Below are 21,442 nucleotides of genomic sequence, written 5' to 3' on the forward strand. Positions count from 1 at the left end.
CACATAGGCGCTCCAAGTTTCTTATATTTTTATGAACATACTGAAAATATATTATGTGAAATGTAGAATACCATTAAATTAATTACTTCCAGATCTGGAATCTTTGATTTAGTTTAGTTTTTTGTTGTTGTTTTTTAAGTTTTTAAGTGTTGTTTTTTAAGTGTTTATATTTGAGAAGGAAAAAATCTTGAAATTTTAATAAGAGAACAGTAATGTTGGCAAATCTAATGTTAGGTCATAACAATAAAATTTGACTCTAATCCTAAGTAATTTAGTTTTCTATTTCTTTCATTTTTCTCCCTATAGTAATTACTGCTTATTATTATTAAAAATGTGAGTCTTACACTTAATGTACTGGCCCAGAGTATACATTTTGGTTACTTTATTCATCTCTGTGCTCTGGGAGTTAATACCCTGAATTTAATGTTATCTAACTAAAATATACTGTAATTTGGGAGGTTAATCTGTAACAAAACATGATGCATCCAAAATAACTAAGGGGGAAAGGCCATTTATGTTGAGGTGATTGACATTGCCTTTATGGGTCACAGCAGTTCAGGCATTTTGAAATATTTAGAGTGACCAGAGAGGTGGTGATCTGAAATCCTTTTTGCATGAGTATGCATGCCCCTCTCCATACAAGAATACCCACTCTGCAATAATAAATTATCTCGTGTGGTTTTTTGACATTAATCAATAGAGTAAAATGTATAAAATTACTTACTGTCCCTAAACCATTTGGGTTTACAGGTTCGGCATGATCTTGCCAGTAAAATCTTCACCTGCTGTAGCATTATGATGAAACATGATTTCAAGGTGACCATCTATCTTCTTCCACATATTCTAGTGTATGTCTTGTTGGGTTGTAATCAAGAAGATCAGCAGGAGGTGAGAGATACCATTTTATTTGGTTTCTGTTTGTCCAAACATTTGTCCACTAGTAATTAGTATTAGAAAAGCTACATGTTAGGAAATGTAGATCAGTGTATGGCTAGCTGTGTATGTACATGTCTAATTCTTAAAAATCTTTTTAACCTTTTATTTATCGAACAATTATCCAATGCTTAGTGCAGAAAATTAGAAAGTATATATTATATATGCCCCAATATACATAGAACATTTTGAAATAAAGAATACATAAGAAATTACTGATAGTGATTTTTCCTGGTAAATAGTACTGTGGATTAGGATAGGGGAAGGGGAATATTTTAGTTTTTGTTTTATAATATTTTGTAAAAGTTTACTTTTTTAACCACATACATATAACACTTCTTTTAAAAATGATTATTTTTTTTTAAGATTTATTTACTTATTTGAGAGAGAGAGAAAACAGGATTGGGGAGAGGGGCAGAGAGAGGGCGCCCAACACAGGTCTGAGCACAGAGCCCAATGCAGGGCTCGATCCCACGTCCTTGAGATTATGACCTAAGCCAAAATCAAGAGTTGGATGCTTAACTGACTGAGCCACGTGGTGCCCCCCAAAATGATTTTTATAGCATAAGTAGTGAGAAACCAACTGAGAGTTTTAGAGGGGAGGGGGTGGGGGGGATGGGTTAGCCCAGTGATGGGTATTAAGGAGGACACTGCATGGAGCACTGGGAGTTGTACGAAAACAATAAATCGTGGATCACTGCATCGAAAACTGGTGATGTATTGTATGGTGACTAACGTAATTAAAAAAAAAAAAGTAGTGTATTACTATGTTCTTAATGTAAATATTTGAATTCTACAAATAAAAGTGTACCCTTTGACTACCATTCCTGATCCCACATCCCCAGAGGTCATCACTGATATTAATTTGATATGTATATTTTCAAGGGTGCCTGGGTGGCTCAGTTGGTTAAGCATCTGCCTTCAGTTCAAGGCATGATCCCAGAGTCCTGGGATCAGGCCCTGCATCAGGCTCCCTGCTTAGCAGGGAGCCTGCTTCTCCCTCTCCCTCTGTTGCTCCCCCTGGTTGTACTTTCTCTCTCTCTCTCTCTCTGTCAAATAAATAAAATCTTTAAAAAAAAATTTTTTTTGATGTGTAGATTTTCAAACCTTTTTATTTTTTAATGCAGTCGTTAATCTGTTGAATAGTACTGTGTACTATCAAAAAAAAAAGGTTTTTTTGATAGTATCATAGTAGGTATTCTGCAACTTGCCTTTTTTTAAATTCACCAATATATATTTATTGAGCCACCTTTTTTTTTTTATTAATGCTGTGTTATATAATCCTTCCATTTTGTAGTTGTACCATAGTTTAACTGTTGCCATAATAATGATTATTTCCAATTATTTTGTTCTTACAATGCCATGGTATGCATTATGATGATTCTTACTTGTGAAAGCGTTTGTGTATGTGTTTAGGGTGTATTCCAAAAAATAGAACCATTGGGTTATATGGTATTGTACATTTAAAATTTTATTAGAGACTATAAATTCATCTGTTGTGACTTATAGTTGCCTCAGAATGCTTGGTCTTACATGTAAGATAATAGCAAAATGATATTACATGGTACATTATTAACCATAAAATGAGTTCTTCTTAGGTTTATGCAGAAATTATGGCAGTCCTAAAGCATGATGATCAACATACCATAAGTACCCAAGACAGTGCATCTGATCTATGTCAACTCAGTACACAGACTGTGTTCTCCATGCTTGACCATCTCACACAATGGGCAAGACACAAATTTCAGGCACTGAATGCAGAGAAATTTCCACAAAGCAAATCAAACAGAGATAAAGTAGATTCAGTTGGTGAGTCATAACTTTTGTTTGTTTTCTTCTCTTAATTATTAACCAGTTAGCTACTTCCTGTATCAATTCTGTAATTTAAGCATTAGCTTTTTAAAGACCTATATTTTCCTTCGTACCTTTTTTTTCCCCGAGGTAGCCTTTTCACTGAGAAAAAGCAGAGAATTTATAGTCAGAAAACCTCTCTTTAAATTCTCACTACCTTAGGCAAGACAGATGCCTAATTTTTCTTTGTATAACATAGGATTAATATTATTTCCCTTAGAGGACTGAGGATTAAATGAGATGATGAATATATAAATTGTAAAATGTGAAATAAATGACGTTAATATTGTTAATAACTGACCCCTCAATGCTTAAACCGTTTACTCCATGTCTCCTCAGTGTATTGTGTGTATTTACTCTGTCCCCTCAGTGTACTATGTGTATATACACATACATATACATACAGATGTATACATATATATATGTAGTAAAGTGTTCTTTATCCTTTTTCACTTATGACGTACTCTGCGATCTTTTTCACATGTAAGTTTTAAATTTCAACTGTTAATTTCATTTCATGGCCTATTCTTTTTTTCTACTCTATTCATTTCATTCATTTTATTTTTTTGTTTTTCCTGTCTCTGGTAGTGTTTGGTATCCAGCGGTCTCTCCAAATATGCTTAATACATGTTACTACATTACACCCTGCTATACCAAATATGTGCAGTTTTTTTCCTGTGGTATTACAACTTCCACTAAGGTGACTAAAAGTGGAATCTCATTAGAGTTAAAAATGCCGCTAGGATAGAAGCATTTGGTGAGCAGAATTATATTCATTCTGCTTCTGTATATCTCAGCTATTTTAATGGAAATCACATGTTTTGCCCCATAGACTTTGAGGCTAATTGAAAAAAGTGACTGTTTAACAATCCTTAAAGAGACCTTCACTTACGCAGTTCTCAGTTTGTGAGTGTCTCCCTCTTGTTCATGTACGTGAGGAAAGCACATAATTCCTATTGTTAAGCACAATAGCTTATTTTTCTAAAAGTTTTTAGACTTGCAAACAAATATCTGGGGGGATTGTTTTTCTGAGGAGTATGGCTAATTATTGATATATTTTCCATTGATTTAACAATTTGATGTTTGTTCCTATTTCTGCATGTGTAAATGGTTCTATAAAACCAAATACAGCCTCTATCTCCATTTCTGCTAACATTAACATTACAAGGGAAATACTAGTTTTTAAGAATAACATTTGTAATGGTTCAAAAATACAATACTTTTAACATTTCTCATAATTTAAATGATCTACAAATTTTGATGGAATCAGGGACTTATTTTAAATATAATTGCTTTTAAATTTGCCATCTTGATTATTTAAATTTTGAAGAAACTTATCCTATTCTCTACATACTGTTATGAATTGCTACTAAAATTTATAAGTTTTAAATAAGAATTCATAAACGGGACTGCCCTCATTTTGAAGTTTCCAATTTAAGTCTTTTCTTAGATTCTTGAAAAAAATTACCCTAAAGTATTTGTGATTTTACTTCAAAGGCACTTCTACTTTGAATTTTCATTAAAACAGTTGATATTGTTTATGTGGCAACAGAGGAAAAAGATTGTTAACAATTCTAGGCTTTAAAAAGAAGCTATTTCGGTAATTCTGCTTTTTCCCTACTGTTATACTGTCAGTGTTTTTATAGTCATCATTAATATATAACTCATCTTTGTATCTTTTGTATCATCTTTGTATCTTTTCAGCATTTAATACAGATTTACTCTTAGAGTTTTTTTTAAGTTTTTATTTAAATTTCAGTTACTTAACACACAGTGTAATATTAGTTTCAGATGTACAATATAGTGATTCAACGCTTCCATATATCAGCTGGTGCTCATCACAAGTGCACTCCTTAATCCCCATCATCTATTTCACCCATCCCTCCAGCCACCTCTCCTCTGGTAACCATCAGTTTGTTCTCCAAAGAGTCTGTTTCTTGGTTTCTCTCTCTCTCTCTTTTTCTCCTTTGTTCGTTTGTTTTGTTTCTTAGATTCCACATATGAGTGAAATGATATGGTATAATACAGATTTACATTTAGTCCTCACAACAACATTGTAAGGAAGGCAGGACAATACTAATACTTCCCTTTTATATATGAGGAAGCAGAAGCTCAAATAAAGTTAAATATTTCCAAGTAAGATAAGTGATAATGGTGGAGTTGGAGCAAGACTCCTCTGAGTAATCCTCTGGTAGTTACATTCTAAGTATGATACTCTAATACATTTAGATTAATTTATTTAGTGAACTAAATTGAATTTAAATAAATTAGACTTTAAATCAACACTTTAAAAATTTCATCTTGTAAGTCTTTAATCACTCAATTTTCTTTTTATAATCTAGTATCTACTGCGGATTATGAAGACTATCAGAGTGTAACTCGTTTTCTAGACCTCATACCTCAGGACACTCTGGCAGTAGCTTCCTTTCGCTCCAAAGCATACACACGAGCTGTAATGCACTTTGAATCATTTATTACAGAAAAGAAACAAAATATTCAAGAGCATCTTGGATTTTTACAGGTTTGAAATTAATACAGTAAATTTAATGATGTTTAATATTGCAAGTCTTTTATGTTTATATTGTTCATTATATTGAGTGTTTTAGATGCTATGCTAGCTACTAGATATTTATGAGCACTTTAGAAGCTTACAGATTAGTGGGGAGAGATAAACATCAATTTGGTGTAAAGTGATATATATGTGCCCTGAGGAAAGGCACTTAAGTTATCCTCTGTGTGGGGTAGGAGATGGGAGTGACCAAGGGGTCAGTATGGGCTTCTTGGAGACAATGTCTAAGCTGGGTCTTAAAGAATGGATGGTAGATAGGTAAAAGAAGGAGGTAAGATATTTCAAATAGAGGCATCAGTATGGAGTTGGAAATGGTGGTATGCCATGGTCAGAATGGTATTTTAGCTAAATGACTATGACAGTCATGGAGGGAGGGTTTGAAATAGCTATGATGCAAGGGAAGCAGGCCATTGCTATTCTTATGAGAAATGTGGGCCTGAATTTGGGGTGGGTGGGGAAGGGGAATGTGCTGGTTGTAACAGGAATCAGGCATGACAGGGCTGGTGAAATAATGGCTTAGGTGATAATATTTTGTGTGGGGAAGGAAAAAAAAGGGAAGGTGGGGCTAATACAGGGTGATTAAATAAGAAATTGGTAGACTTTTTTTTCAAGTCAAAAGCAAAAAGTAGTGAGAAACTGAAAAATTAGTAGGTTATAGTCTTTTTTTTTTTTTTAAGTTTTTATTATTCATTTAAGTAATCTCTACACCCTACATGGGGCTCGAACACACAATCCTGAGATCAAGAGTCTCATGCTCCTTCTGCTGTGCCAGCCAGGCACCCCGGTAGCTTATAGTCTTTGGATGAATATAGCCTTCATCCAAAATGTAGCCTTCTCCTGTCTTTATTTTTCTCCTTGTTTAGCTTTGAGTCTGTTGTTCATTATTAAAATCATTCCCTTACAAAGATGTTCACCCTTGTCTTTCTCCCTCTATGTGATAACTCACTTTGTAAAATACCGTCCTTGGATAAACTCACCCATCTGCCTTGCCAGTGTCTTGCATTTAAGCAGTTGAACATTGCTGGAGAAACGTCACAGTGGATTTTTAACTGCTTTTACTTGAAGTTTATAATCTGAGACCTCAGCAGTACTCTTTCATACTGCCATCTGTGTTTCTCTAGTAAGCCTACCTTCCTGCTCTTCAGGATGACTATTTTTTCTCATTTCTCAGCTTCTACCTTACTTACTCTCGAGTAGTAATCTTGTTTTATCATCATGGAGAAAATGGAAGTTAGACGTCCACCAAATTTGAAAATACACTGACTTCTGCACCATATCCTTTTTTCTTCTCTTACGTTATTCCTAGGGAAGGATCCCTTCCTGTCAAAATTCAATCCTCCTATTTGTGTTCTTGATTTCAATCCTTCAATATTGCTGCTTTCTCTAGTATCAATAGTTTATCTTCCTCAGCTGGAGTATATAGACACGCTCTGGTATCTTCCATCTTAATTTTTAATAATTCTCTTGGTCTTATATTCTCCTTCAGATACTGCCCATTTCTCTGTCTCCCTTTGTAGCCAGTTTTAAAAGAACTCTATCTTCTCTATATTCACTTTACTTTCCATTCATTTTTTGACCATTCCCCAACAAGACTTCTTTCTCTATTCCACTGATACTACTCTTGCTAAGAAAATCAGTTACCTCCATGTTACCAAATCCAATGAATGTTTCCCAGTTCTCATTTTCTTAATTTCACAGAATCATTTGACCACTCCTTTTTCATTAAGACATTTGCTTTTATTCATGGCTTCTGGGATATCACATTGTCCAGCTTCCTGTAAACTACTCTGGTTTCTCTTCTCAGTTTCATTTGTTAGTTCTTTCTCTATTAATATAGAAGTACTCCAGTCTCCTTCCCTGCCCCTGTGTTCTCCTCTCTCCCTGTTCATTTACTAAATCATGTCCTTTCCCCCTGCCTTTAAAGAACATTTTTGTGCTAATTGCTGCCAAATTTTTATCTTCATCCTGAATATCTCCTTCAAACTCAGATTTGAGGCATCTCAATATCAATATATTAAAATACTTATTTAAAAATTTTGTAACTCTTTTAAACTGTATTGAACAGAATTTATCAAAAGTTGGATTTAAAGAGAGTTCAGGACCTTGCTGTTCTTTGTAACTCTCATTATCAATAACAATTACTAATGTAGATTTGTATTTAAGTGAAACAAAGGTGTTAAAATAATAAGATGCCTGGAAATAAGTTTATAAGTTTACTGTGAAGTCTGCCTTGAAGCGAATACTTACTGTTACTTTGAGAAAAATTCTCATATGCTCTTTTCACATAAATTGGTGGTTTTATAGTTTTATTTCTAGTTGTGTTTTTTTCTCTTATTATTTTGTTATGGTTGAACAAAGAAATTGTACGCTGCTATGCATGAACCAGATGGAGTAGCTGGAGTAAGCGCAATCCGAAAGGCAGAACCATCTCTGAAAGAACAGATCCTTGAGCATGAAAGCATTGGCCTACTGAGGGATGCCACTGCTTGTTATGACAGGGCTATTCAGCTAGAACCAGACCAGGTAAGATAATAAATGAAAGGCAACATAATGAAAAGGCCCTAAACTAGGAACTCTGGAGATCTTAGTTTCAATACTGTCTCTACAGGTGTCACAGTGTGTCTAGAAAATAGTTAATCATCTCTGAGCTTGAGTTTCCTGAATGATAAAATTAGAAATGTGAGATGATCTCAAAAATCCTTCAATGCCATTTCTGTGACCTTAGAAATCCCCCAAATGAATGAGGCTTGCTGAGGATAATATTTATATTAAGCTGTGTGTCCAGTTACTCAAATGTATACAATTTTAGTTTGCAATAAAAAGTATAACATATATGTCAATTTTTTAATAATAATTGTGATTTTTCTACAGCCTAGGAAACATTCACATTTCACATGCCCTCTATCATCATCTGTGAATTTCCGAAATGGTCCCTTAGAATCACTAAGCTACAATTATAATGGGGGCAGGTTAACATATCTCATGTTTACAAGGACAGGAAGGGAGTTTAGAATTACTGATTTATAATCTTGGCTTAGATTCTCTCTAATCTTGGAATATTGCTTTTTGTTGTATTTGACATGTTTATTTTCTCAGAAGCTCAGTGTAGAAGGTCTTTATTTTTCACAATCTTGTTTTCAATTTTAAAGAATACTGCATAATCCTATATAACTTTTTAGTTACTAAAGCCCTAAATCTATATTAATGTTATTGTGAACATTGAGTTTTAATTTTTGTGTGAGAAATAGTATTGCCAATAATCTTTAAACAAAATATTAAAGAGTACTCCTTATTTGATTTGATTTGATTTGAACTATTTGATTTGAACTTACTTGATTTGAACTAAAAATTAGACCAAATCTGGAAAAAATAATAAATTCAGTCTGAGAATTTTTTAGGTTGTCTGTGTATTTTTTTAATATTCACGTGTGTTAGGACATTGCTGGGGGCTTTGCCATTAGGCCAAGCAAGTCAGTTGCTGAATTAAGAAGGATAGGCTCAGTGAGGCAAGTAGTACTTTTTAATGAGTATCAGTTAAACTGTCTTTGTTTCCCAGGGTATATTTGAAATGATAATTGCTATTTAAATATTTTTAAATTTCTAGATCATTCATTATCATGGTGTAGTGAAATCCATGTTAGGTCTTGGTCAGCTGTCTACTGTAATCACTCAGGTGAATGGAGTACATGCTAACAGGTAATATTTTTTTAAAGAATGATTTTCTTTTGTTATTATATCTGAATGGGAAAAGTTTAATTAGTGAATTAGGTTGACATAACATTTATTGAAGAAACAAAGTCTTTTTTATGTTTTCGTGGTGTTGGAGATACGCAACAAAAAATACTTTTTTCTACTTTTCCACAAGTTGATTTAGCACTTAATAGCTCATCTTCTGTCCCATGAGTCATCCTTGAATTATATTTGCTTTAAGACAAACTTTCCAGAGCTCACCTGCTATGGGTGAGGCTCATAGGAACATATCCAAAAAGTATTTAAGCTCTGTCTGCATTATCAACACCAGTTATTTTCTGTGTTGGGGAGGGGAAAACCTTGTGACTGCTTTCTAGAACACCACTCAGACTGTGTGGGTTAATTTTTCCCTAAAGGATTGATAAAAGTGAAAGCTGCCTTCCTTTTTTTAAGAAAATGTGTTTGTTTTAGCAAACCAAATGATGCAAAAAAGTAGTACTTATGTTGTGACAAGGATTAAAGCTGCACAGTTCTTCTGGTCTGGGGAGTAACTGTGGAGGTTGGTTCTGCCCTTGAAGCTGCCTTGCTCTGAGAGCTAAAAGACTGACTTCTTGATAAATTTACCAGATGCCAACTGACTATTGTGGGCAGTGAGATCTGATCAAAAGGGATGGGATCTCGGTTAACCAAAGAGCACAATGGCCACCATTTTTAGTTAGGACTCTCAAAACAGTTCTTCTAAGTATAGTTTCTATAAATCCCAAACTGGTTTGTAAAGACCACAATTCTATAATGTTTGAGAGCAGAGAAGCTCACTGTTAATCAGATAGTTTCACATAATGGAATTTATGAAATGAGAGAGGAAGATTTGCAGTGGCAGAGAAAGAATGGTTATATGTTTTAGATGTTTCTCTAGGTTAGTTGAGAGACCTTATAAATAAAGTAATTTGGGAAGGTTTTCATGACTCAAGCCTAGGTGTCAAGTTTCCTAATTATGCATGCTGGACAGTTAGACTCCTCTTGTCTTCTTTTTGGATCTGGGATACATAGAGCCTCTTGATCTTTTTTTTTTTAAAGATTTTTTTTATTTATTTGACAGAGACACAGTGAGAGAGGGAACACAAGCAGGGGGAGTGGGAGAGGGAGAAGTAGGCTCCTGGCAGAGCAGGAAGCCCGATGTGGGGCTCGATCCCAGGACCCTGGGATCACGACCTGAGCTTAAGGCAGATGCTTAACAACTGAGACACCCAGCGCCCCGAGCCTCTTGATCTTTGAGCTGTGAAAAGTCAAGTGTCAGTATTCAGTCAAGATTGCTCTGTCCTATTGGATCAGATGGTCATTGAGGACGTGTGTGTTCTCTGGAGAGAATATTTGCATTTAAACAAATATTTCTCCAAAATTATTGACTGTATTACTATTTTTAAAGTACCTATTTTTGTGGATAAGGTCTCACAGCCTGATCTTCATTGCCTTTTAGTACTTCTTGGTGTAATGCTTCGTATGGCACATCCTCTCTAGATAGCAAATCCTGCTAATTCTACTCAGATTTTTATCTTAAAATTTTGATATTTTGGCATATGGTGCTGAGCTTGTAAAGTTATTCACAACTGGACTTCAGAAACTACATTTCTAGTGTATTTCTTTTAGCCTTGTTTTAAACCGATTTGGTAGAATTTGTATTTAGAAATTAGAGGGTATCCAGTATTTATGCTGCTATTTTAGGGGTTTTTTTAAGTAAAAAATTCACTCATTTATTACATTTTTTAAATGTGTTTTTACTACAGAAAGAGCAAGGAGGACTTTTAAGGACATTGATCCCAGCCTCTCTCATTCTTTTACCTCGTTTATGAGGATATGTGAGCCTTTCAGTGTTATTAGATAATTAAATGGAAAATGTGCCTAGCCCAGCATGTAGCATATAGCGGATACTCAAATGGTATGATTAATAAAAAGGAAATAATGGGGAAAGCCTAGCTTCTTCTCTGTAGTCATGATACAAAATATCACTACCCCATCTTAATGTCACATAAGTAGAATGCTTAAAAAAAATAATTACCGGGGCGCTTGGGTGGCTCAGTCGTTAAGCATCTGCCTTCGGCTCAGGTCGTGGTCCCAGGGTCCTGGGATCGAGCCCCGCATCGGGCTCCCTGCTCAGCGGGAAGCCTGCTTCTCCCTCTCCCTCTCCCCCTGCTTGTGTTCCCTCTCTCACTGTGTCTCTCTCTGTCGTAAATAAATAAAAAAAATCTAAAAAAAAAAAAAAAATTACCAATGTCATACTGGTTTTATAAACCCAAATTTTAAAGTAACTGAAAATAGTTTAATATATATTGTAGGTAGCTAATTTTATATCCTTTGTTATGCCATTGACACATCATTTGTAACTTTTTTTTTTAAGATTTTATTTATATATTTTAGAGAGAGAGTGCATGCACGGGGAGGGGTGGGGGGGCAAACAGACTCCTCATTGAGCAGTCAGTCCATTGAGCCCTTGAGTCAATCCCAGGACCCCAAGATCATGACCTGCGCTGAAACCAAGAGTCAGGCGCCCAACCAACTGAGCCACCTAGGTGTCCCCATTTGTAACTTTCTTAAGCCCTTATTACTGAGTGTCCTATGCACCCCCAACTGCCCCAGACCTACCCACCAGCTCCTATATTTTTGCCTTAAATTTAATTCAAAAATCCCAAGTTCTTAGAATTGCTTACCTCTCAATGTGTATATATGTTCAGTTGGCTCTTTTTCCTTCCTGCCCTTTGTTTAAGTTAAGCACACAGCTAATCTTACAACTGCACTTTGTAATTATCCAGGCATTGATTCTGTTCTAATATATGGCACAATTTAATTTGTTATGGAATGGCATTTTTAAATGGCCCTTTTAGAAGAATTACTGAAAAAATGTTTTGGGGGAATGGAAAGTTTAAAAATTGGAGGGTTATTTTGGATGGAGATAATTATTTTGTATCTAAGTACAAAATACAATATAGTACAACAAATAGAGCAATAAATAAATACAATAAATAGAGTTCTAAAACAAAGAAAAAATCTCTAAATGCCACTTTAAATAAATAGTTGATATTGGCTTCTCTTAATAGGTCTGAATGGACAGATGAATTAAACACATACAGAGTGGAAGCAGCTTGGAAATTGTCACAGTGGGATTTGGTGGAAAACTATTTGGCAGCAGGTAAAATTACTTCTTATAAGCAGTTTTAATATGCTATAAATATTCAGACTTAAGTAGCTAAGTAACATCTATAATTAATCTTTCAGCTTGTTTTATAATTGCCTTGTTTAGTTGTTCAAAATAGAATGAAACCATCTGTTCCAGTATTTTTGCTGACCATTTTACCAAGTGAATAAAGCTTGTTTTGGGGCCGTATGGCATTCCTTGACTCTACATTTATTTTTCAGATGGGAAATCTACAACATGGAGTGTCAGACTGGGACAGCTACTATTATCAGCCAAAAAAAGAGATATCACAGCTTTTTATGACACACTGAAACTAGTGAGAGCAGAACAAATTGTACCTCTTTCAGCTGCAAGCTTTGAAAGAGGCTCTTATCAACGAGGATATGAATATATTGTGAGGTATATGGGGGGTGTCCATCTTTATATTCCTCGTGTATAATGGTCTTCTGACAGACTTGGAATGTTTTGGTTAGTAAATAAGTGATAGTATATTTGGTATCATGTGCATCTACACACAATGGCTCTTTTATTCCTTTATCTCACAATCACCTTATTTTTTTTGGTTTTATTTTGTTTTGTTTTTTATGTAATCTCTATGCCCAGCACGGAGCTTGAACTCACAACCCTGAGATCAAGAGTCACATGCTCTACCAACTGAGCCAGCCAGGTGCCCTCACCCTTTAGTTTTTAAAAAAACGTTCTAATGTATATCCCTTTCATTGGGAAGGCAATTATGAGACTTCTAAAAAATAAGAAAAATATCTTATATTCATCCTTTTGTAATGTCATATGGTACTTGATCTATAACTAATCTAAGTAGTATAGACATCTGTGCCTGGCACTTTGGTGCTCAGTGTTTTTTAGTTTCCTCTCCTTCTCATTTAGAAATGCATTTGACATTTTCCTCCCAAAAAATGTAGGCATTACACTAGTAGAAAGGAAAATTAACTTTTAGAGGTAAGGAAGAAAACTATGAAAAACATTTCAGGTCTGTTAGTTCACCTGAGGAAAATAATAGATGTTATAATTTAAAAAATAAGTAAGAACAATTTTTTTTTAATTTAGAAGAATTTACTGTAATTTGTATTGCCCCTTTGGTAATAGCTTAATGAAATCATAGGTTGGACCACTGAGATTAAATCTCTTCTGTAGCTACTCAACTGCGTCCTTGAACACTGAGTCATAGACACTGAGTATTATAAATGGAAAAAAAGCTAGTGTGAATGTGTCATGAGTGTCTCCATCATTCTTAGAAAAAATAAAATTGCATCATTTCACAATATTTTGCTGGCATCTACTATGTCAGGCCCTCTTATAGAGGCACCAGCAATATATGCAGATATTTCTGTTGATTTATAGTGGATCTGTATTTTCTTTTGTTGTTATATAGGTAATAAAATTCATACACTTAAATTTAGTTTTATATACCCCTCTCCAATTTAATTAATAGGGATTTGGGGACCATAGCAAAGCACTAAACATTTAAGTCAACATAAGTTGTGTTTTATATCCAAATTAAAAAGATAAAAATATTACTGTTTATATACCAAGAATATATGTTGGTTAAAGTTCTTCCAAAGAAAACTTCACATTTCAGATTCTTGATGGCTAATTTGAGTATGTGCTTTGTATATGAGATTAATAGGCTGAATATGATAACATTTTAACATAGGCTTATCTATCTTCAGATTGCACATGTTGTGTGAGTTGGAGCATAGCATCAAATCACTTTTTCACCAGTCGCCAGGTGACACTTCTCAAGAAGATTCTCTAAACTGGGTAGCTCGACTAGAAATGACCCAGAATTCATACAGAGCCAAGGAACCCATCCTGGCCCTCCGGAGAGCTTTATTAAGCCTCAACAAAAGGTTTTCATACTTCTTTTTTTTTTCATGTCAGTAATCATGAATTTACTATTATATTTGCTTATTACTTGGGAATATTTATCTTTCTTAATTTTCTCTCTGAATCTATATTTTTCTATTATCAATTGTCAAAGCAATACTATGTAAGTTGAAATGAACCTAGAACTTGAGAATTACTTTTATATGCAATAGATCTTTTTTTATTGTTAATATATCTGGGAGAGGTACAGATATAAAGTCAGTATTATAGTTTTCATAGACTTGTAATTGACAAAAATTGAGCACGCTAAGAAAATTAAAATTAGTTTTTTAACAAATTAATCTTCTTTGATTTCTTTCAAATAGTATATTGATAAGGTTCCATGTTAGTAAGAGATATTTTAAGTTAAATTGTTGAGTATACTTAAAAATGCTCTTTGCCCCTGTTTTTGTCACATTCATTTAGACCAGATTACAATGAAATGGTTGGAGAATGCTGGCTGCAGAGTGCCAGAGTCGCTAGAAAAGCTGGTCACCACCAGACAGCCTACAATGCTCTCCTTAATGCTGGAGAATCACGACTTGCTGAATTGTATGTGGAAAGGGCAAAGTGGCTATGGTCCAAGGTAATGGCCAAGAGAACATCATCGTGTATATATATGTATATATTCTGTTGTAAATGATCCCTAATCCACGTTCAGAATCGTTTTCTGTCATCTTTATCATTCTACCATAATTTAGAAGAAACCGTTCCTTCTTTCCTGAAGTCCCTAAACGTCTTTCCATTTCAAGATGAAAGGGCAGTTCTTTTGGTTTTCATCTGTTTTCCTTTTTTTTTCTTGAGGGAAGCAGCCAATTTTTACTTTGGTTTTACTTCCTATATATATATACAGGGTGCATGTAGTAGGCACTCAAAAGATACTTGTTAAATGAAAATAACACTGTTCCCTACTTATATCCTTGGTAGATAATTAGTCCAGTTTTATTGTCAAGATTAATTTCTAATCTAGCCTATCAGGAAGGGCTTAGCATAAGAACAAAAGTCCCCAGCAATCCCCAGATTGAAGCAATAGTAAATGAGAAAGAGGCTTTTTGAGTATCTGAACTACTTGCAAAGATTATGCCCCAGATTTAAATGGTTATTACTTACATATCTCCTTATGCTTGCCACCAGTCTAGAATTAGTAGTAAGCATTGCATGTTCTGAAATTGACATTTAGCAACTATAGCTGGTACCATCTGTGATTGTGGAGGCGAAGGTAATGATTCACCTTATACTTGTCAGTACCTGGTCATTTTCCGAGCTAGCATTAGTCTATGTATTTTAATACCATAAATTCAATATGTTGAAAATGCAGTATCATTTACTGTTCAATAACTGCTTCTGTATTCTCTGTTTTTCTGAATAGGACTCTATTGTATCCTCTCATCTGAGACAGAGATCTGGGCATCAGATTTGAACTCCTTCCTTTCCCTCATTTTCCACATCCAAGTGGAGACTAAATTTTCCTTAGAAATATCTTTTGATTTTTTTTTTTTTCCTTAAGTAAGCTCTACCTCCAACCTGAGTTTCGAACTCATCACCCTGAGAGCAAGTGTTGCAGGCTTGGGACACCTGGGTGTCTCAGTCGGTTAATCTTTTGACTCTTTTTTTTTTTTTTTTTTTAAAGATTTTATTTATTTATTTGAGAGAGAGAATGAGATAGAGAGAGCATGAGAGTGGGGAGGGTCAGGGGGAGAAGCAGACTCCCTGCTGAGCAGAGAGCCTGATGTGGGACTCGATCCCAGGACTCCAGGATCATGACCTGAGCCGAAGGCAGTCGCTTAACCAACTGAGCCACCCAGGCGCCCAATCTTTTGACTCTTGATTTCAGCTCAGGTCATGATCTCAGGGTAGCAGTCTCCCACACACTTGCTTTCTCTAAAAAAAAAAAAAAAGTTGCGTGCTTTACCAACTGAGCCACATATGTGCCCCATCTTTTGATATTTTGATACAAACTTCCAGTTATAAAATAAATAAGTCATGGTGTAATGTACAGCATGGTGACTGTAGTTAATAATACCTTACTGCATATTTGAAAGTTATAAGAAGACATCTTTTGAACCTTCTCTCTTTCATTCATGCCCTTAGCATTTATAGTCTCTAATAATATTAATACCTTTTTTTTTTGAGTCTCCCTATTTCTCTGTGCACATGACTGCAGTTTGTGATCTTTCTAAAATGCACATTGAATCATGTAGCTCCTCTTATTAAAATCTTTTGAAGTATTCTTCATGCCTTTATGATTAAGTCTGACCTCTAGAAAGTATACAAGGCTTTTTCTGATTGAGTTCCAGTCTACCTCTTCAACTTCATTTATCACTCACTATCTCATAAACCCTTTAGGCTTTAGCTAAAACCGGACTACTCACCTTCTCCAAGTAGAGTTGTTATTCCTTTTTTTTTTTTTCCCCTAAACCCTGAGATCAAGACCTGAGCTGAGATCAAGAGTCAGACACTTAATCGATTGAGCTCCCCAGGTGCCCCAAATTATTATCCTTTTACCAAGAATGTTCTTCACTGAATTCACTTCCAGGAGTATTGCTACTCATTCTTTAAAACCTAATTCAAATTTTCCTTATCTGGTAACTTTTCCTGAGTGCTGCTCTCCTCCATTTTCCTGTATCATCATATAGGTTTAGGAGATTCCCTTCCTTCTCTGTCCTTAATAGTACCCATATATATTCCTGTTAATAGTTTTTAGCATTGTGTTGCTGTTTTACATAGTCTACTTCCTCCTTGAACTATGAACTTTTTTAAGCCAGAAATTTTGATTTATTCGTGTTTGTTTATCCCCAGTCACCTGCATATATCTTCAGTTCCTTGTACTTTGATTGACTGTAAAAATGAGTGAATGAATGAATGAATATGAGTTCTACATGAAATGGAGCTTTGCTTCCTTTTTAGGATTTTACTTTTGTAGGAGGGAAATGAGAGATGAACATGAAATTACAAAGATTTATACATAAAACATACTTAATGGACTTCAAGTACTAATAATTTTGTTTTTCAGAAAACAAATATCTTAAAAGGCTGTTGTTGCCATTTTCCTTTTAGGGTGATGTTCATCAGGCACTAATTGTTCTTCAGAAGGGTGTTGAATTATGTTTTCCTGAAAATAAAACCCCAACTGAGAGTAAGAACATGTTAATCCATGGTCGAGCTATGCTACTAGTGGGCCGATTTATGGAAGAAACAGCCAACTTTGAAAGCAATGCAGTTATGAAAAAATATAAGGTAAGTATATGTATAATGCAGTTTCATTAGGAACTTGATCTTTTTTTTTGTTTGTTTAGAAAATCTGTAAAATAATTTTATTTTATTTTTTAAAGATTGTATTTATTTATTTGACAGCACACAAGCAGGGGGAGCAGCAGGCAGAGGGAGAGGGAGAAGCAGGCTCCTGGCTGAGCAGGCAGCCCGATGTGGGTCTCGATCCCAGGACCCTAGGATCATGACTTGAGCCAAAGGCAGACACTATCCAACTGAGCCACCCAGGCACCCTAGAAAATGTATAAAATGATTTTAAAGTCCATATGGAAGAATACATGTTTAAAAATAGCCAGGAAACTTTTTTACTTTTTAGTGTGTGGAAAGCATAAGAAGATTTATCACAAAGCAAATGCACTCAAGAAACCACCACCCAGGTTAAGAAGTAGAATATTATTAGCACTCTGTGACCCACCCTTTCACCTTCCTCAAAGTTAACCACATTGTATCCTGAAATGTTTTAAAGAAACAGAATGTAAACCTTCCTTACTAAGTTTTAAGCTTTACATGGATGGTGTTATAAGGGAGTTACTTCCTAATAACGCATGAGTCAAAGAAGAAATTGCAGTGGAAATTTAAAAGTCATCTGTAATTATAAAATAATTATAATAAACTGAATGATAATAAAATATGACATAACAAAACCTGTAGTATGGGGGAGCACCTGGCTGGCTTAGTCAGAAGAGATATGATTCTTGATCTTGGGGTCATGAGTTTGAGCCCCACATTGGGTGTAGAGATTACTAAAAAAAAAGAAAACTTAAAAAAAAAAGAAAAAACCTGTAGGATTCGGATAAAGGGTAAAGCCATTCTTAAAGAGAATTTGAAATTTTACTTGTGTATGTTAGAAGAAAATAAAGCCCCAAAATTAATGAGCTAAGTATTCACCTCAAGGAGTTAGGAAGGGAACTGAAAAACAGAAAAAGTAAAAACAAAGAATGTAGAAGCTTGGAAATAATAAAGTAAGAGCAGATGACTTTTAGAATTTGTGGGGCAAAGTGAGAAAAAGGAGTTCAACAGAGACAGTTCCAGATCTGTGCAGGAATCCACCTGCGTCTTTGGCCGAATCCCAAGCTGCACGTGCATAGCTCAACACTTTGTGAGGCCTGGCAGGAAACAGTTACCGGGGAAAGAACAATCATTTGAGGGATGGGGATGTTAGGAAGTGCTGTAAGAAGAACAATTTCCAGAGCTTACATAGCATTGAGAATCATTCAGAATTCTGCCAGCTAGGCAAGAGGCCTCATTGCATACGTAATATATAGAGACTCTCAAAGGGTCACACCTTAGAAGTGGGTTTAATTAGCCCTAGACTAAAGGCTACTCTACATCCATCCTACAAAAGCATCAAAACATTAAAAGAATTAAGCTGATTTGCAAGTAACATTACTGCCTATCAAATCAAAGTCTACTACTCTTTAAAGGAATATAACAAAATCTAAAACTCAGCAACATAAAATGACCTATGTCTGGCCTCCAGTAAAAAATTACTCTAAATATGTAGAGGCAGGAATATATGAGCTATACACAAAAGAAAAATCAGTTAATAGAAATAGGCCCGGATATGGTAGAGATGATGAAATGAGCAGATAAGGGCTTTAAAACAACTATCATAAATATGCTTCAGATAAGGACTTTAAAATCACTACCATAAGGGCGCCTGGGTGGCTCAGTTGCTTAAGCGTTTGCCTTCAGCTCAGGTCATGATCCCAGGGTCCTGGGATCAAGTCCCGCATCAGGCACCCTACTCTGCAGGGAGTCTGCTTCTCCCTTTTCCTCTGCCTGCTGCTCCCCTGCTTGTGCTCTCTCCCTCTCTGTCAAATAAATAAATAAAATCTTTAAAAAAATAAAATAAAATCACTACCATAAATATGCTTAAGCCTAGAGGAAAACATGACAATGGTAAGGAGATAAATGGAAGATATTTAAAGAAAGAAAGACCTAAATGGGACCAAGAGCTCTAAAGTAGGTGAAACAAACACTCATATTTAGATCCTGGCAGTGATGAGTTCTGAGTAGGATACATAGTGGGAGCCTAGCCCCTGTTGCCTTGTTTACAAGAAGGTTCCATGGAGGGGCGCCTGGGTGACTCAGTTAAGTGTCCAACTTATGATTTTTGGCTCAGGTCATGATCTCTTGGGTTGTGAGATGGAGCCCTGAGTCAGGCTCCATGCTGAGTGGGGAGTCTCCTTAAGATTCTCTCTCTCCCTCTCCCCCCACTCACGTGCATGCTCTCTCTTTCTCTCTCAAATAAATAAATAAATCTTAAAAAAAAAAAGACAACGAAGGTACCATGCCACCGAAGTAACTAACCTTGCTTCTTCTCATCAAAAAATATACTGGGGCACCTGGGAGGTCCAGTTGGTTGCGTGTCTGACTCCTGATTGCGACTCAGGTAGTAATCTCGGGGTTGTGAGGTGGAGCCCTGAATTGAGCTCCACAGTCAGCAGGGAATCTGCTTGGGATTCTTTCCCTCTCCCTCTGCCCCTTCCCCTGCGCACGTGCTCACTCACGCTCTCTCTCAAAAAAATAAATAAACCTTTTTACAAAAATACAGTACTTTGGGGCACCTGTGTGGTACAGACAGTTAAGTGACCAACTCCTGGTTTTGGCTCAGCTAGTGATCTCAGGGTTGTGAGATGGATCCCCATGTCCGGCTCCGCACTCAGCCTCTGGAGTCTGCTTAAGACTTTCTCCCCCTTGGGCATCTGGGTGGCTCAGTCGGTTAGGTGTCTGCCTTTGGCTCAGATCATGATCCCAGGGTCCTGGGATCTAGCCCCACATCGGGCTCTGCTCAGCAGGGAGCCTGCTTCTCCCTCTCCCTCTGCCTGATGCTCTGCCTACTTGTGCTCTCTTTCTCTTTGTCAAATAAATAAATAAAATCTTAAAAAAAAAAAAAGTTTCTCTCCCTCTCCCTTTGCCCCTCCCATGTGCTCTCTCTCAAAATAAATAAATCTTCAAAAAAATAAAAAAATATATGTATATACTGTACTAAAGGGAAGTAGTAATGAGGCACATCCTAAAGTCATACTTTATAAGTTTCACTCTCCCAGTTGGAGATATCTGAATTTCTTCTAACTTGTGAGGCACATAAAAACTCACTAATTCTTCACAACAAAATTTATTTATTTATTTATTTATTTGACAGAGATAGCGAGAGAGGGAACACAAGCAGGGGGAGTGGGAGAGGGAGAAGCAGGCTTCCTGCTGAGCAGGGAGCCTGATTCGGGGCTTGATCCCAGGACCCTGGGATCATGACCTGAGCCGAAGGCAGACGCTTAACGACTGAGCCACCCAGGCACCCCCACAGCAAAATTTATAGCAGATATTCCAGGTCTTACATCTCTTGCACTGAAGCCTGGGTTGGAGGAGGAGGGAGAGATGCCCTCATGATACCAAAGTTAGAATCTGATTACTCTCGCTACATACCTAAAGCTCTGTCATGATGGCCTAAGTAGCCATGAGGAATAGTCTTTTTTTTTTTTTTTTTGGAGAGCGTGCATGCCTGGTTGGGGGTGGGGGAGGGGCAGAAAGAGAGAGAATCCTGAGCAGGCTCCATGTCCAATGCAGAGCCTAACACGGGGCTCGATCTCAAGACCCGGAAATCATCAGCTGAGCCGAAATCAAGAGTTAGATGCTTAACCCACTCACCCAGGCGCCCCTAGGGATAGTCTTTTTAATAAATGGTGTTGTATCATTTGGTTATCTTTTAGGAAAAAAAAGTCAAACTTGATCCTTTCTTCACACCATTAACAAAGGTAAACTTCAGGTAGATTGTGGATCTAAATGTGAAAGGCAAAATGATAAAGTTTCCAAAGCATTATATGGGAGAGTATCTTTAAACTTAGAAGTAGGTCAGGACTTCTTAAACAGACCAAAATGACCAACTATAAAAGAAATGATTGATAAATTTGCCACATTAATAATATGAGTTTCTGTTCATGAAAAGATACCATTATGAATGTAGAGGCAAGCCATAGATTAGAAGATACTTGGAACACATAAATGATAAGAGGCTCGTATCCAGAATACAATAAGAACTCTTAAAAGTCAAT

At 36.0% G+C, this 21,442-nt stretch overlaps 1 protein-coding gene across 4 annotated transcripts in view; it reads left to right on the forward strand.

Annotated features, from left to right (window-relative positions):
* The window catches only part of ATR (ATR serine/threonine kinase), a 92,066-nt gene that overhangs the window by 46,303 nt on the left and 24,321 nt on the right, over positions 1-21,442 (forward strand). For all 4 annotated transcript variants that reach the window (XR_010410259.1, XM_045903635.3, XM_045903636.3 and 1 more), the window contains 10 exons: positions 751-888; positions 2,532-2,742; positions 5,127-5,305; positions 7,712-7,876; positions 8,958-9,049; positions 12,136-12,227; positions 12,455-12,632; positions 13,922-14,101; positions 14,544-14,703; positions 17,175-17,354. Coding sequence is in view for 3 of the 4 variants with exons in the window: in XM_045903635.3 (XP_045759591.1) it covers positions 751-888; positions 2,532-2,742; positions 5,127-5,305; positions 7,712-7,876; positions 8,958-9,049; positions 12,136-12,227; positions 12,455-12,632; positions 13,922-14,101; positions 14,544-14,703; positions 17,175-17,354 (1,575 nt within the window). In the remaining variant the exon portion in view is untranslated. The remainder of the gene's footprint in view (positions 1-750; positions 889-2,531; positions 2,743-5,126; positions 5,306-7,711; positions 7,877-8,957; positions 9,050-12,135; positions 12,228-12,454; positions 12,633-13,921; positions 14,102-14,543; positions 14,704-17,174; positions 17,355-21,442) is intronic.

This window comes from Mirounga angustirostris, unplaced genomic scaffold (assembly GCF_029215605.1).
Source record: "Mirounga angustirostris isolate CCGP_5_RB_7025 unplaced genomic scaffold, mMirAng1.0.hap1 SCAF_1, whole genome shotgun sequence".
NCBI lineage: Eukaryota > Metazoa > Chordata > Mammalia > Carnivora > Phocidae > Mirounga > Mirounga angustirostris.